The following is a 17376-nucleotide window of genomic DNA, read 5'->3' on the forward strand; positions in this document are numbered from 1 at the left end:
CTACTCCAGTTCTCCATAGACTGGCCAAGACTGGCTTCACCCTAAGCATCCTGTCTGTGTGAGAAAGTGTGTGTTGGGGGGTAGTGGTAGGGGAGAGGGTAAGAATATAAAAATGGTCATGTTGATTCAGCACTCTGTTACTCTATTACAGAAGGAATGTATTAGTTTCTTACTGCTGCTGCATCATACTTAGCACAAACTTAGTAGCTTGAAACAACACAAACATATTATCTCCAGTTCTGTAGGTCAGAAATTTGAGGCAAGTTTCACTGGGCTAAAATCACAGTTTTGGCAAAGCTGCATTCTTTTTGGAGGCTTAGAGAAGAATCCGTTTCTTACTTTTGCAAGCCTCTAGAGGTTGCCCACACACCTTGCCTCCTAGTCTGCTTCCTCCATCTTCATCATTGATCAAGACAAGTTGAGTCTTCCTCACATCAGAGCATTCTGACCTCTTCTTCTCCCTCCCTCTTCCACTTTTAAGAACCGTTGTGATTACATTTGGCCCAGCTGGATAATGCAGTCTCATCTCCATATTTTAAGGTCAGCTGACTAGCAACCTTAATTCCATCTGCTACCTTACTTCCCCTTTGACAGATTCACAGATTCTAGGGATTAGGACATGGACATGTCTAGGGGGCAGTTCTTCTGTCTACCACAAAGTTCATGGACTAAGTTTTCAGAAGCACGACTCTGCATCCTTTTCTGTGATCTTTCTTGGTAACTATTCTGAGGATGTCTTCTTTTGTGCTTTGAAAGTAAGATGAATAAAAGCTTTACAGGTAGATGAATCTGTATTTAAATGCAAGCTTCGCCAGACACTAGCTATTTAACCAACTTAGGATAATTACTTTTTGAAATCATTGGAAAAGTAAGTAAGCATACAGATGTTATATTTGGAAAGTTCTGACAACTAGTAGATGATAAGCAAATATTACTTTCTCCCGTCTTCTCCATCCCTATTCTATCTGTGAATCTATCTCTACTCCTCCAACCTGACCTTAGGCCCTATTTTGGCAACCTGACTGATCCTCCAACTTTGAAGTCAGAACCACTGTAAGATTCCAAATTTTATTCATTCATTGATTCATTGAAAAGGATTTATTGCATGATCTACCACATTCCAGGTATTGTGCTAGGTGCTGGTGATCCAAAAGCAAACACAATGAACATAATTCGTGCCCTCAGGAACTTGTGGTCCAGTAGTGAAGGTAGATTTTGTTATGAAAAGGGAAGTCCAGGTTCTTTTACGAGCCAAATATAGGAAACTGACCTAGTGTGAAGGATCACGAAGGATTTCCTTTGCAAGTGAAATTTAAGACAAGATCTTTGAGCATTTCTTAATAGTGTTCCTTAGTAGCATTGTGAGTAGGATAATTCTTCCTGAAAAAGGAATTTCCCAAGCTCTGGAGGACATTTATCATGCCTGAACCCTGCTGCCCACTGAATACAGAAACATCCTCAGGCACTGCAATAACCAGAAGCATCCCCACACATCTCTAAAAACATCACAGGGAACAAAAGCAGCTCTGGCTGAGAGAGGAGAAAGGAGTGGCTCCCTTGGGAAGAGAGAACAAAATGAGTAAATGCAGATGGGTGGTACGCAATGTTTCTTTGGGACAGCCTTGAAGCTGATTGGGAGGTGGCCACAGAAGGAGAGGTATGAAAAGAGGTTCCAAATGTGGAGCAGGTACAGGGTGAAGGATGCTGAACTTTTAAGGGAAGGTACTAGAAGGCAGGATAGTAAAAGGATCAGATCTGCTAATCTATAATGCTGCTTTATCCTAAAGTATAATTCCAGTTTGGGAATATGGTGCTAATAGCTCCTGTCATTTTACCTGTTTTGCCAATTTTCATTCTAAATATGTATTTCTGCTACATCTTCTTGGTGATAAGGGTTTGGGCAAGTGCATCTGAGAGCTGTTCAACACACTGCCCTCTTTAATTACAGTTACTTTAAATTAGCTATAGGGTTATTACACATTTCCTCCTTTCTCCTGCACTCTCTTCTTCTCTATATTTTATGCTTCCATTACTGATGATTGTGTTTACCACCCATCAGAGGAAAAAAGAAAAAAAAGCAGCTTAGGTCTTTCAACTGTTGCATTCACAATTCCACATCTTAATATCTGGACACTTGTCAAGATACAGAGGTAAGCATCTATATGTGCAAAATTAATTCTCAAATATTAAGTTAGTTTAGTGGCACCTGGGTGGCTCATTAGGTTCAGCCTCTACCCTCAGCCCAGGCCATGATCTCTGGTTCACAAATTAGAGCCCTGCATTGGGCTCTGTGCTGACAGCTCAGAGCCTGGAGCCTGCTTCAGATTCTGTGTCTCCCTCTCTCTCTGCCCCTCCCCTGCTCATGCTTTGTCTCTCTCTGTCCTCAAAAATAAATGAAAACATTTTTTAAAAAAATATATAAGCAAAAAAAATGTTAAGTCCGTTTCTAACTGTAAAATTCTCACAGGTTCTAGTCCTACATTTATAAAAGCTTAAAGGATTGGCAATAATTACTATGAAGTAATGAGTCTTAGATTTTTGTCAATAGTTTGTAGTTTTAAGTAGTTTAAACTTTCCTCCCTTCTGTTGAACAACTGGAAAAGGTAACACTCTGAATAAGTTTTTGTTATAATGTCATGTTCACTGGAATTTCTAGTTGATCACAGTTTTCTGGAAAGGCTGTCACCCCTTGCATTAAACTCTTAGAACAGTGGCATTGACTGGAAAGAGGAGTACCAATGTCTTAAAATGTTTTTTCTGGGGCATCTGAGTGGCTCAGTTTGTTAGGTGTCTGACTTTGTTTCAGCTCAGGTTATGATGTTGAAGTTTGTGGGTTTGAGCCCCGCATCAGGTTCCATGCTCGCATGGAAAATTTTTTAAATATGTTTTTTTTCTTTTAAATCCATAGCTGTGGAGCAATTTTACATTAAAAATAACAATGAAAAAGTACCATGACACAGAGAACAGAATTCCTTCTAAAATTGGAGGGGAAACTGCATAAATGAAAACATAATCAAAATCTTCAAATCAGTGTTCCTCATGAGAATCAATAAACTTAACAGTCTTTGCAAAGACTAGTGTTAGAAAAATGTCCTTAGTTTGCAGGAATTAGTACAGGTCCCAGAGTCACAGAAAACTTCTGAACCAGAAATTTCATTAGGTATTGAGATGGCAGAAGAAATAGGAAATGTTTTCCAGGTCCTAAATAACCGATAACGTATGGACAGGTATATGACTCTTTGTAAGTGTTGTTTATGAAGGGCATAATGCCATAGCCATTCGCTAATATTTCCAACATCATGGATGGTGAGTCATAGTGTAGAATCTGAACTGTCATATTGAGAGACAAGTTGGTGGATTGAAGATGGATTGAAGAAAGCTAAAGAAAAAAGCCATAACTATAAAATAAAATTAATAAAATAAAGCATGCAAGTCTACATCAGAAATGGGAAGAGGAAAGGGTTTCACCTTTGTTTCCACAAAGGAACAAGAGACTTCTTGGCATATCACCGAATATGGTGTCTCAATTAAATATTATATGAAGGAGATTAAAAAGGGACTCAATGAAAAAAATCAACAAAGAGGTAGAGAATAATTGATATTTTAATTTAGTTTACTGATGTTTCACATGTGCTACAAAATTTAAAAATTATTTCTATCAACTCAAAAAAAGTGTTACAAAATCTTATGTTATATGATATTGCTTATAAAATATTTTTTATAAATATCTACCTACAGTAGTTCATGTTTCCATATTTAAAGTATACTTGAATAAACTTTATTTTACTAACCTTTGTCTCTATTTTTATTTAACCTCAAAAATGTACATATTATAAACCTACTTAAAAACAGAATGTCCTGTTGAAATAAATCAATGTATCTTTGAAGTTAGATACAGTAAAAGTAGAAAAATCATTTTCCAAATATCTAAAAGTCCTCATTGAGCTTTTGAACAAACTAAAAAATTATTGCAAAATTGTTTGATAGCTTTCATGAATAACATAATTTTAATTGCCAACACTTAAAAAGTGAAATTCTAGAAGTAGAGATTATAAGAAGCTAAAAATCCTGTTTGAATCAATATTACATTTTAAATAGGCAAGACAATTCCAGCAATGGAATGAGGAGACCCTCATATCACTGCTATGAATGCAGACTACACAAGAGACCATAATTAAACAATTTGGTTGCCATTAGTCATGCAGATTTTAGATTTAGAGCTTCTTGTTTTGAAAATTCTAAACCTAGAATACTGAAAATGTCTTAAGTCAAAGTACAAGTTAAAGTAATAGTACCAAAATGCAAATTCCTTCTTTCTTTGATGCAAAGGCAATCAGTCATTTCAATCAGTTTGGTAATAATAATAATTTTTTTAAAAACTAGGTTCAGTAATTTTTCCCCTAAATGATCCTTCAGTGACTCTATGGAGGCAAAATACCAAATTTACTTAGTACATGCATGTATTATTATATCTTACATCAATGTTGGATATCAAATCATGAAGCTCTACTGCTGAATGACTCTACTCTACTGAAATAAAATGAGATTGATCTTTGAGATCACTTGATAAAGTGAAAGTCAGATAACTGCTCTAAAATGTCAGGTAAACACAAAGTCACTTTTCAATTTTTTTAAGACATATGCACAGATTCACTACCATACATCTTCATACATTTAAGTAACTACAGAAAAATAAAACAAATACAAACAAAACAAACAAACAAGCAAAAACATCCTGTCCTGCTAAAGGGAAGAAAATCTAAACTAGGTTGTAATATGATCTATAATTTTTCCGGTACAGATGTTCATCTACTAATTAGGTTAGGACAAATCATCTGATGACTACCAATGTTTAATTTTCATCTATGCTAATTAATTTTGTAAGCTGTTACTTGCTTTTATAGGATTATTTGTTTCCTTAGAGAACCACCTCCCCAAAAAACTGTAATTCTGGTCTTCAGAGGATCTTGAAAACATATTTCTCTAATTCATTCAAATGATGTAAGATGGCTTCCTTTTTAAAAGTTCTCTGTTAAATGTTGTTTGCATTATTAGTGAGCTCTATACTAGTGCACTGTAATGTCATATGTTACTTCAACTGTAAGAAAATATACAGAAAATACTACTTAAATATACAAACATCATTAAATACATACAAGCGGAGGAAAGTAGAAGGAATTTTTCCTCTAAACAAAGTTTAACATAATTTTTCTTTCAAAAAAATCATAGATATAAAAACAACCACATTAAATTTACTCAGATGTTGCAATTTATACAACAGTTTGTAAATGCAGCATTAGAAATATGAATCCTAGAAAATCTCTATTTTGCATGGTATAGGATTCCTTCAGCTATGATTATAAACAAGAAAATATATTTTCATTTCAGAACTACAAATATGCTGAGCAATTACACTGGCCTGTATATATTCATAATGCAAATTTTTATCCAAATGTTAAACCTGATTTTTAAATTATAATTAAAATAAAGCATGTATACATAGGGTGCTGGAACAGATGAACAGAAATTAGTAGCATAGACAGAAAAAAACTTAAATCTTGTTTAAATAGCAAGGTGAATAGCAATGCAATTAAAGTTTGACCCAGGTACTTACATTTCATGTTTGACATAAGCACATCTCTTAGCCCAAGTTAGTAAGGTCTATTTTATACCATGAGCTACTGTGTATTCTCAGAAGAAGTGAATTGGTTAATTTAAAGCCAAAACTCTCCAATAAGTTTGGTATGCTACTAGTGTTTTTACATTTTTTCTTAAGCAAACATTATTAATTAAGACAAAGAAGAAGCACAGTGGAATATAAGTATTTATTATCACATTATTCCTGCCCTTGTGTTTTCAAAATCTAATCACATAGAAATAAGTATCAGTAGTACTCTTTTTTATTTTACTGAAGGAAATTTTATTTCTGCAAGTATCCTGGCAAGCAGCTTTTCTAGTTACTTTTCTGCATATCTAAACCACATATCTAAAGAATATATACAGAATGTATAAAGGAAACCATGTGTTGTAACAGTCAAGTGAATTCTCAGGGAGTTACCTTACTTTACATTACACATACAGGTGCAAAAAAGACTATCCATCCTTCAGGCAAGTTGTTAGCTGACACTCACACATTTTATTTTTTAAGAGAAAATCTTTCTAAAGGAAACACTAGTCCACAAAGTCAGATATTACGAACAATTAGTCATATTAATAGTCAAGTTTTGGGTGGGGTGGTGGGAATAAAAACACAGAACCAAGCAAAGAGCTTACTCACATTCCTTTCAGGCGTTGCCACATTTTTTCAGTGTGTTCTCCTATCAGATACTTAAGAGGGGTGTTTTCCAATTCTTCAATTTCTGTAGCAGTAGACCCCATGATGATATTCCTAGGGCAATATAGTTACAGTCAGTTTCAGCAGCTAGAACAAGCATTCCTCAGACCACTACAAATCTCAAACAGTTATACAGTAGCATCTCTCATCTATCAAAATACTGCAGATTTACAAAGCTGAGGGCAGCCTCTGCCAGAATTGCTACTGACTTTGACAGGCATATCCACTGCTCACATCACCCAACCTCCCAAGCAGACAGCAGTATAAACAGATCCTCTGACCTCACAGGAGCAATCCGCACATGTGAGCCTGCTACTGTACTACTGACCGACTGAGTGCTCCAGCTCTCCCCAAAAGCAGCTCATCTGTTACCGTTCGGTGCACTGAAGCACATCAGAATTCCTACAGTTTACGAGATCTATTATGCACAAGAGAAACGTGAATGACTTTAGCGCACCAGAAGAAGCTGAATTCCCTTCTACCAATAGAAAGAGGGCAGGATGTAATAAGAAAGCAGATGGTAGGAACCAGTGTCAGCAGCACCACCCTGAGAAAAAAGTGCCCGTTTTAAATGCCAAGGTTTTTGTCTCTTCATTGATCTGGAACCAACAGTTAAAGATATATCATGCCCCAACAACAAACGCAATAAAAATTAATGGCAACAATGAGAAAATAACACATAGAGCCATGCAGAAGACAGACCACGGAGCTCCACAGGTTGTTATTGAAAGACTATGTACATCAATGATGCTGTAATCATGCTTATTCACCTTCTCCTAGCAACTCCACACAGTAGGTAACTGCCAATTTAACCAGTAGAAAACACGGCAGCTGCACACAGCCTGCTCCGTGAATCCTTTGGGGGTTACAAAATAAATAAAACGAAACTAGTGTGGAAGAGTGTGTGTGTGTGTGTGTGTGTGTGCATGTGTGTGCTGAAGTAAAGGGAATGTGTGAAGGTGGGGGGAAGAAGAAAGGGAGAGAGGGAGAGAAATGGATGCTGTGCCGCTTGTGCATTTTAGAAGAAAAATGAGAGAAAGTGAACATAAAAGGAATCAGAACTGAGTCATCTGCCAAGCTCCCAACACATGGTGAGCTTTCTTTGAAACCAGCACAGACCCTGAGTATGAGCTCCACAACAGCTATTGCTATCCGCAAGCTGCTAAGAAAAATACACTTAAAAGCAGTATCTCTTCTTGCTTGTTTAGAAAGCCAGATGTAGTTTTATTCTTCCCTACAAGATACCTTGCTGTTACCGATATTCATATGTAGTAGACACGTGATAACATCTCGTATTTATTGAGTACTTACTGTATGTCCGACCCTGTTCCTAGTACCTAACAGTTTACCATTTTAAAATTTTTACAAAAACCCCATGAATGGTAGGTAATATTCCCATTTAACAGTTTAGGAAATGGAGAAACAGAGATATTTCCCAGATTTAAAGCCAGCCCTTTAAAGTGGGCACTATCTATGATTTTACTAACAAGGCCTTCCAAGATAAAGTTACTATGTGTGTCTAAACACTGAGCGCATCTGGTGGTCAAAATCATAATATCTGTAAAAAGCATCTTTGTAAATTGTTATAGAAAGTGTCTTCTGGGGCGCCCAGGTGGCTCAGTCGTTAAGCATCTGACTTCGGTTCAGATCATGATCTCACTGTTCCTGAGTTTGAGGCCCCCCCTCAGGCCAACATGAGCCCAGCTGCAGGTGAGCTCGTGCCCCACTTTGGTGAGTCCTGCTTTCCTGCTTCTCTCTCTCTTTCTCACTCTCTTCCCCTCCTTGGATTCTCTCTGTCTCTGCCCCTAGCTCCCCCTCTGCCACTCTCTCTCTGTCTCTCAAAAAAAAAAAAAAAGTGTCTTCTGATTTACAAATTAGAAGAGGTGAGAGTTCTGCGCTATTTGGGCAGAGTCGTATAGGCCTCCTTTCTGGGTTCCCATAATAACTTCACAGAAAACTTTCACAGCGTCCAGAGCCCTTGATGTCCTGCAAATAAAGGAGCAGGATGCCCTCAAATTCCTTTCATCAGGAACCCATTTGGGTGGCACAAACCTTGACTTCCAAACGAAACCATCGTCTACAAAAGGAAAAGTAACGGCATTACCTCATAAATCTCAAGAGGACCTGGGAGAAGCTTCTGCTGGCGGCTCGCGTTGAAAACCTGGCTGCCCTCAGTATCATACCCTCCGGGAGCACTGGCCAGCCAGCTCTGGTGAAGTCTGCGGCTGTCACTGGAGCCACTCCTGTCGGTGGCCACCTCGCCTCGGAACCTTCTCTAACCAGACGGAGACAGCCTCCTGGGCGCGGGAAGCCACACTTCCGCCGTTATTGATCCCAGGGCTGACCCCCAGCCTCTGGAGAGGTGTCTTATCTCAACCCACCTCTGCCAGCTCTGCGCCGTGTGGCCACTGCCACCCCAGAGCAGCCACGAGGGAGCTGGCTCCGCGGGTGCGACGCGGGGGGCGCCGGGGAGGAAGTTCTGTGCGCCCACGGCCCCATCTCCCTGAGCCGCCCCGCCACGGAGGGTCACGCCTGGTCTCCACCGGCACTGAGATCCCACAGAGACTGAAAGGGAAGAGCGGGACGCTGCTGTGAACCAGGAGGAACCTCAGGTGGACCGGCCGCTCCAGCCCCCAACCGGCGGCCTCTCGGCACGTGCTGGCGGACCCGCGCGAGGTGCGGGCGCCCTCCGAGCCTGCTGGGGGCTCCCTCCCGAAGCCGGAGCGGAAGCCCGCCCCCAGGACCCGCTGCAGCCACGGGGACGCCGCGCCGGGTGGGCAGGGACCACCACGGGGTCGCAGGCGCTTCTACACACTCGTGGACAGAACGTGGCAACAAGGTCAGCAGAAAATGAAGTTTTCAAAAAAGAAAAGGTTAAATCAACCGAGGCTTCAGTTATCCTTTTTCCAACGAGTTGTTTCCTGAACTCCAGCTGAATGTAATGTCTTTAGCTAGCTTTACATTGTTGCAGCCTCACCCCTGTGAGCATTTTCTAGAATTGTCAGAAATGAGCTAGTTATTGCTCTGAAAGTACTGATTTTGCCGCCTGGCAGGTGGCGCGCCGTGATCGTATAGTGGTTAGTACTCTGCGCTGTGAAAGTACTGATTTTGCCTTCCCTGTGCCTTCATTTATAACCCTAGATACATTCACTTAATAAATTCTTAGCTGATTTTTTCTTTAATGAGATAGTCAACATCTGAACTGTGCTCTCAGAGATGAATCACAGTGAAAAAAAATCTCTATAAAATGCAAGCACTCCACCACTACTATTTTATGAGCCAAACACCCTAGTCCTTAAGGTTATAACCCCTTTCAGGGCACAAATGTTTTTCTAATTATGGGAAGAAATTTCAAGCCCTCACATTGGCTAGTTTACCAATAGTATTGCAATGTAAAAATTGAGGACTATTCTGCTTAAGTGTTGGTGAATTTTGTCATTGAAACTTACTTGCCCTTTCTTTCACTATCTCACTTCTGTCACATATTGATACGTATGAACTCTTAGTGTACTGATGACACCCTTAATACACAAAAATGCTTAATTGTTGCATTAAGCATTTCATAAAATAAAACTAAAATTTGAACAATGAGCTATTCCGAAAAGCTTATTATTTAAATCCTTGACCAATATAATTTTCAGCCTTAAGCAGCATCAAAAAATTATTTCTGTTGATGTAGAGAATTCAAAGCATTTTCCTTTTCTAGTTTATAACTAATGTCTACATAATATATTAATAGAATAAAAATAGGGGCGCCTGGGTGGCTCAGTCTATTGGGCATCCGACTTTGGCTCAGGTCATGACCTTATATCAGGGTTCATGGGTTCTAGCCCTGCATCAGGCTTTGTGCTGAAGGTTCGGAGTCTGAAGCCTGCTTCATATTCTGTGTCTCCCTCTCTCTCTGCCTCTCCCCGCGCTTGTACTCAATCTGTCTCTCAAATATAAATAAACTTTAAAAAAATATTTTAAATAGAATAAAAATAAAATAAATCACATTGAAGAAAATAGAACTGAGGGAATAGCATTCAACTTTTCTCTTTCCTAATTAATCTGTTTAGAAAAATTTGAGATGTTGCATTCATAAAATTAAACCAAAAAAATTCTGACATAAGACAGAGAAATAAGATAACAAGAAAGTACACTGGGAAATTAAAATATGCTTGCCAAAACAAAACGTTCAATATGAGCTCTGGGGAGAAGTTGAGAAAATAATACTAAATTAGGGTAAAAATTGATCCAATTTGTTTCTTCTCTCTCATATGTTCCATCTCTTTTGCTTTAACTCTATATTCAGGTAAAGTATCTTTATTATAATAAGTAGTTCCTTCATTCTTATTACCTAATATTTTATTGGAATGTTGATAAACATTTATAAAATGATTTTTCAGTATCTACGGATGCCAAGATATATTGCAGCAGAGAACAGGATCCAGACTACCTGAATTTGAATCCCTGTTCTTTCACTTAAAGAATTATGTGATCTTTTGCAAGTTACTATTATGTGTCTGTTCCCTCATGTATAAAGGAACATAATAAGATTATCTTTCTCATAATGCTGATGTAAGGATTAAATGAGTTAATATACACAAAGAACTTAAAACAGTATCAGAAGCATAGTAACTGCTCTATTAAATTATTAGAATTAAAAAATAATGTTTTAATTGTTAGCATTTATTATTATTGATACTATCACATGGCTTTCCTCCTTCAGATTGAAGTGTAATTATTTCAGTAGGTTTACTGACCATGAGCTATTTTCCAAATAATTTGTCATAGAGCATTATTGTTTTTATGCATTGCTAGTCTTCATTTTATTTAGAAACTTTACATCCTAATTCATGAGTGAAATGTTTGAAATATTTGTAGCACTAACTTTATTGATTTTCATATTAAGGTTATACTAGCACCATGTAATAAATTGGAGGGAAACAGTTTTAAACTTACAAGTTCGCACCCAGCAAATGACAAAGATAAATGATGACATATTCAGGAGCACCAAATTGGAAAGCATACCACTCAAATAATCTTCTAAAATAATTGCCTGAGTCAGTATACTTGAGAAACAAAAAGTAATTAGTGACTAAAATCAGAGACTTGTACCTAACTAGCCATAGAGATTGAAAACAAAGTCCCAGGTTTACTTCTGTGAAGAAGGGCTAAGAAGAAATTAATTCAAATTAGAACAAGAAACAGAGGATCCAAAAAAGATGGCTTCAAGGAAAAAAAAAGGATTAAATTTTAAAACAACCTTAACAAACTAAAAAGATTATGTCATTGATTAAATGAAAGCACACTACTTCTAAATTGATAACTAAAGGGGCACCTGGGTGGCTCAGTCTGTTGAGTGTCTGACTTCGGCTCAGACCATGATCTCACGGTTTGTGAGCTGGAGCCCCACATCAGGCTCTGTGCTGACAGCTCAGAGCCTGGAGTCTGCTTTGGATTCTGGGTCTCCCTCTTTTCTGCCCCTCCCCCCTTCTCAAAAATAAACATTTAAAAAAATTTTTTAAATAAATAAATTGATAAGTAAAACCCCAGAAAATATGCAAAGTTTTAACAATATGGCACACTAGATATTCCAAAAATTTCCAGGTCAAAAAGCATTTCAAATATTGGAAAAATTGTAGTAAATATGCTTTTTAATGCACAGATAGGCCTCTAAAAAATGAAGGTGTCAAAATGAAGATGCACATAATGGAGCTTCAAAATACATGAAAGCAAAAATAAAACAAATCTCAGGAGAAATAAATACATTTGTAATTACAGTCATATAGTCATATATTTTATACATCTCACTCTAAAAATTGACAAAACAAATAGAGAAACCCAGTAAATATATAAGAGAACTGAACCTCACTGTCAGTAGACTTGACCTGATTGACATTTATAGTACACTCCACTGAACAACAGCAAAATACACATTATTTTAAAGCACACACATTGAATATTTACCAAAAGAAATCACATGCTGAGTGATAAAAAAAATCTCAATAAATTTACAAAGATCAAATAATACAATGTATATTCTCTGACCCCAGTGGAATTAAATGACCCCAGTGGAATATAAATACAATGTATATTCTCTGACCCCAGAAATATCTTTGAAAAATCCCTAATACTTGAAAACTAAATGATACACTTTTAATTAACCCATAGGCCAAATAAGAAATTGAAAAGGAAATTAGAATGTATTTTCAACTGAATAAAGATGAAAATACAACATATCAAAATCTGTGAGAAATAGCTAAAGCAGTACCTGGGATGGGGGGATTTATAGCACTATATAGCTGTATTAAAAATGAACAGGGGTGCCTGGGTGGCTCAGTTGGTTGGGTGTCTGACTTCAGCTCAGGTCTTGACCTCACAGTCTGTAGGTTCGAGCCCCGCATCAGGCTCTGTGCTGACAGCTCAGAGCCTGGAGCCTTCTTCAAATTCTGTTTCCTTCTCTCTCTGCCCCTCCCCCATTCATGCTCTGTCTCTCTCTCAAAAATTAATAAGCATTTTAAAAAATTTAAAAAATAAATGAACAAAGATCTTGTATCAATGACATTAGGATCCACATTAAGAATCTTAAGAGGATAAGCAAAACAAGTAAAAATAAAGAAATAAATATCAGAACAGAAATCAATGAAATAAAACTCAGAAAGACAAAAGAGATAATCAACAAACTAAGAAGTTGGCTCTTTGAAAAGATCAATAAAATTGATATGCCTTATTTTATTAACAGATACAAAAAGATGTCAAGAACTGTAAAGATTCTGAGATTTTGCCATTCATACAGACTATCAGATCAGCCTACCAGCCTATCCTTGGGTCAGGAACAAAAAGTTGTATTTGTTCCTCACACCAAAAGCAGTAGCCACACTACTGGCATTTTTGTACAGGTTCTCTGAGCTCTGATTCCCACAACACCAGATGCTTTTGATAATTGTGACACTTTTCTTTGAGTAGATTGGTTTAGAAAGTACAGAATTTAATTTCCTAGGTATCTACCCAAGAGAAATAAAAAGCATGAGTCCACAGAAAGATCTGTACACAAATGTCTGTAGCAGAATTATTTATTATGGCCAAAAAATGGAGACAACTCAAATGTCCATCAACTTATAAATGACTAACAAAATGTGGTAAATCAAAACAATGGAGCCCTAGCTAGAGTAAAGAGGAATGAAACACTGATACCTGCTACAACATACATAAATCTTAAATCTGTTTTCCTATGTGAACGAAACCAGAAAAGGCAAATCTGTAAAGTCAGAAAGTAGATTAGTGGTTACTTGGGGCTGGGGGTAGGAAAGGGATTGACTGTAAATGGACAAGAGGTATTTTATCAGAGTGATGAAAATGTTCTAGAACTGGATTATGATGAAAACTGCACCACTCAGTAAGTTTTCTAAAACTCTTGAAATTGTATACTTAAAAGGGATGGATTATATGGTGTACGAATTATACCTCAATAAAGTTGTTTAAAAAGCAAAGAAATAAAGAATTATATTTCTTTCATAGTGGGTCCTCAAACATGTAGTATTGTTCTACGTCAAAAATATTTACATAGTCATTATATTATCAAATATTTATCAGTTTTTAGAATTTAACCACTAGGGAAAATATGAGTCTTTTTTATTTTAGTTACAAATAAAATATAAATGTTCTGAACTTTAATAAGTAATCACATACCTGCCAGATATTGGGAGAAAAACAGGGGGATGAGAAGTGTAAGGAAGTTTATAATCACTGACATTCTCAGTTCATATTGTCGAGAATTCAGTGATAATGTTTGAAGTTGGCTGATCAAGATATAAAAGTTTAAGTATTAAACATCTTACAGAAGTGTAACATGTTACAATCATTACCAAAAGAATCCCAAAATAATTTAACTTAAAAAAATTAGGAAGAGAGAGAAAGTTCTTGGTCTTTCCAACTGTGGAGACATCAGGTAATGTTTGATGTTGATAGGTCAAGATATCGAGGTTTGAGCTCCACAGCTATAAATTGATCACCAGAGGAAATAAAACTGAAAATAATTCAAAGTGGCTAGTAATGAAGAGAAGGACTTCCAGTAATAATAGGAAATTCAATAGGAGATTTGACAGTAATGTGTACCTTTCTCTCCTATTTGATTTTTTCTACTGTTTACATATTATGTAATAAAAACTAAGGGAGATGTTAAAATATATTTTTAATATCCTCTTGTAGCCACAAACTTAAGTTTAAAAATTAACCTACTCTTTCACACCAGCTTTTCCTCCAAATTTTCATGTTTCTGTAGGTTGGCACTTTTATTTTTATTTCACTTTTTTAATTTGCATTTTTCTTTATTGTTTCAAATTTTCTACAATAATTGTATGTATTTTTTAAATTCAGGAGTTTTTTTTAAGCTCTTGGCTCCTACTTGTCCTCCATGTCCCACTCCCAGTCTCCAAGTATTTTCAGTTCTGTTCCTTGTAGTAACTCAATATCAACCCCTTCTTGTCCCCTCTACCACAGCCTGGTCCGGATCACCTTTCCCCACCAGTTATTAGCACCCTGCGAAGCAATTCATCCATCTTAACTGCCACTCTAATCACATGGTCCCATGAACTTTCTCAGGTTGTCCACTGCCTGCCAAATAGACATAAAGCTTTCTTTTCAGGCTTTTTGTTTTATTTTAAAATGATTTAAAAATAAATACTTTTATTTATATAGTTGAGACCTTCTGAATATGCATTTTATGGTTTTGCTTACTTAATACAATATGAGGAGCAGCATTTTGCCCATTTCCTGAGTACTAAAATACATATAATTATTATGGAGCACTTGACAAAATACTGGAAAATGCACAGTAAAAAGTGAAAGTTCCGTGATAGGAAACAACCACTAAAAATCAGAGTATGATATAGAGGTTTATAAAATTGCATACTCCTTTATCCTTTTAAAATTTTACTATGGACATTTTCCCATTCTCCTAACTTTTCTTTAAAATTGCTTAACTAACTACTGCATAGTATACTATCATTTGATTGTACCATTATTTATCCATCCCTAATTTTTTCCCAATTTTCCTTTATTACAAATAATCCTCTAATAAATATATTTTTGCACATTAGTAATAGTCTGCATCTCTATTTCTTAAGAGCAAATCTGTATAGGAAAAACATTGGGTCAAGGATTATAAATCTAGTATAATTTCCTTAATGTTTACTCCTATTTGTTCTCTTTCTGCAATACATGAATTTCCAATCTCAGGGCACACTAGCGAATCATGTATATTATATATTTTTCTTTAAAATTATTTACCAATATAATAAACAAAAAGTTAATTTAAATTTGTTATTGAGATTTCTTGTATTAATTTGGCAGGGGAGGCTTTGTACTACTTAATAAATTACTTGTTCCACCTTTTGTTCATTTTTCTGTATTAGGGTTTATAATTTTTATTATTGGTTTATAAATATTCTTTAAATATTTATATTAACCTTTGGCCTATCATGAATAATGCAAATATTTCATTACCTTTTTGCTGTCATTTAGACCTAACTTTTTAAAAATGTTTCTTAATGTTTATTTATTTTTGAGAGAGACAGACAGAATGTGAGGGAGAAAGGGGCAGAGAGAGGGTGAAACACAGAATCCAAAGCAGTCTCCAGAGCCTGATGCGGGCCCTGAATTCACAAACCATGAGATCATGACCTGAGCCGAGTCAGATGCTTATCTGACTGAGCCACTCAGGTGCCCCAGACCTAATTTTTTTTTCAAAAATTTTTTTTCAAGTAATGTCTACACCCAATGCAGGGTTCAATTCACAACCCCGAGATCTAGCATCACGAGCTCCACCAAGCCAGCCAGGTGCCCCTCGACCTAACTTCATATGTGGTCAATCTGTCCATCTCTTCTCTGTGGTTCTGCTATTGCTCTTTTGTCTTGGAGGTTTTTTCCACATGTCAATATCCAAATACTTACTGAGTCTGATTTTATTCTAATTGATATAGTTTCATTTTGTTTATTTAGTGCTCTAAATTATATGGAATTTATTTATGTTTAGGTGAAAAGTACACATGTACTATATTTTTCAAAGCTTTCACCCACAGCTCAGAATCATTTATTGACATGTTTCTTCTGCCCTCATTGATTTGTATTGTGGCCTTTATCAAATAGTATATTTTTATATATCCTAGTATTTGTCCCTGAAGCATCTGTGCTATCTTATTGCTCCATCTGTCCATTATGTAAGTCCCACAGTTTTACTAATAATATTTTGATGCATTTTAAATTATATTTAATAGCTATTATTTTTTTTCCATGCATACATTGTCTGTCAATCTTACACTAATATTTCAATTATTGCAACCATTAATAGACAGAGAAAGTGAGCTCAAAGAGATTAAGCCCACCAGCTAGTACATGACAGAGTTAGGATTTAAACCTAGATTTGTATAATTCCAAAGCCTTAAACTCTTAAATAATTATCCTCCTTCTCCTCCTCCACCTTCCCCTCCTCCTCCCCCCACCTTTCCCTCCTTCTCCTCCTCATTCTCCTCCTCCTCCCTTCCTCCTCCATTGACTAGAGGGAAACTAGTCTTCTTTTTAAAGCAATCCAGTTTAAAAACAAGTTATAGAGTCAAGAAAGAACATGAGATCTTTCAATAGAGAGTCAGACATAATGGAGACAGACCTTGGTCAGGAACTTGTACCTCGGATCTTTTCTATTTTAGAAATGAGGTTGTCAGAGATTCTGATGAGTTCATTTTCTTTAGTCTTCCGCTCAGTGGTCTTCTCTAGCAACTGGATGCACATCTGCTCCTTCCTCAAGCTCACATGGAAGGCCAAGGCCAAGGCTTGGGCTTTGCTCCAGACCTGCATGATCTCCTCGTTTGGCAGCTGGAGTTTCTCTTCTATGTGGGCCTTCAGTGCTTGGTATCTCTGGTCTTTCCTTTCAATCCTCATACACTTCTTGGATTCTTCATTCATGTGGTAGCCTTCAATGACCTCCTTGTGTTTTTCAAACCACTTGAAGAGGACAGGGAAAGATTTTTCCATGTAGTCCAAGTCTACAGTAAGTTGGTCTT

At 36.7% G+C, this 17376-nt stretch overlaps 1 protein-coding gene across 8 annotated transcripts in view; it reads right to left on the minus strand.

The window, feature by feature from the left end:
- The window catches only part of PDE1A (phosphodiesterase 1A), a 329446-nt gene extending 320483 nt beyond the window's left edge, over positions 1-8963 (minus strand). For 7 of the 8 annotated variants that reach the window (XM_042949318.1, XM_042949319.1, XM_042949323.1 and 4 more), the window contains exons 1-2: positions 8439-8963; positions 6278-6388 (exon numbers count right to left, since the gene is read on the minus strand). In XM_042949318.1, the coding sequence (XP_042805252.1) occupies positions 6278-6388; positions 8439-8515 (188 nt within the window). In that variant the 5' untranslated portion in view covers positions 8516-8963. The remainder of the gene's footprint in view (positions 1-6277; positions 6389-8438) is intronic. The other variant, XM_042949325.1, reaches the window with a different exon arrangement.
- Positions 8964-17376: the final 8413 nt, after the last annotated feature.

Source organism: Panthera leo, chromosome C1 (genome assembly GCF_018350215.1).
Source record: "Panthera leo isolate Ple1 chromosome C1, P.leo_Ple1_pat1.1, whole genome shotgun sequence".
Classification (NCBI taxonomy): Eukaryota; Metazoa; Chordata; class Mammalia; order Carnivora; family Felidae; genus Panthera; species Panthera leo.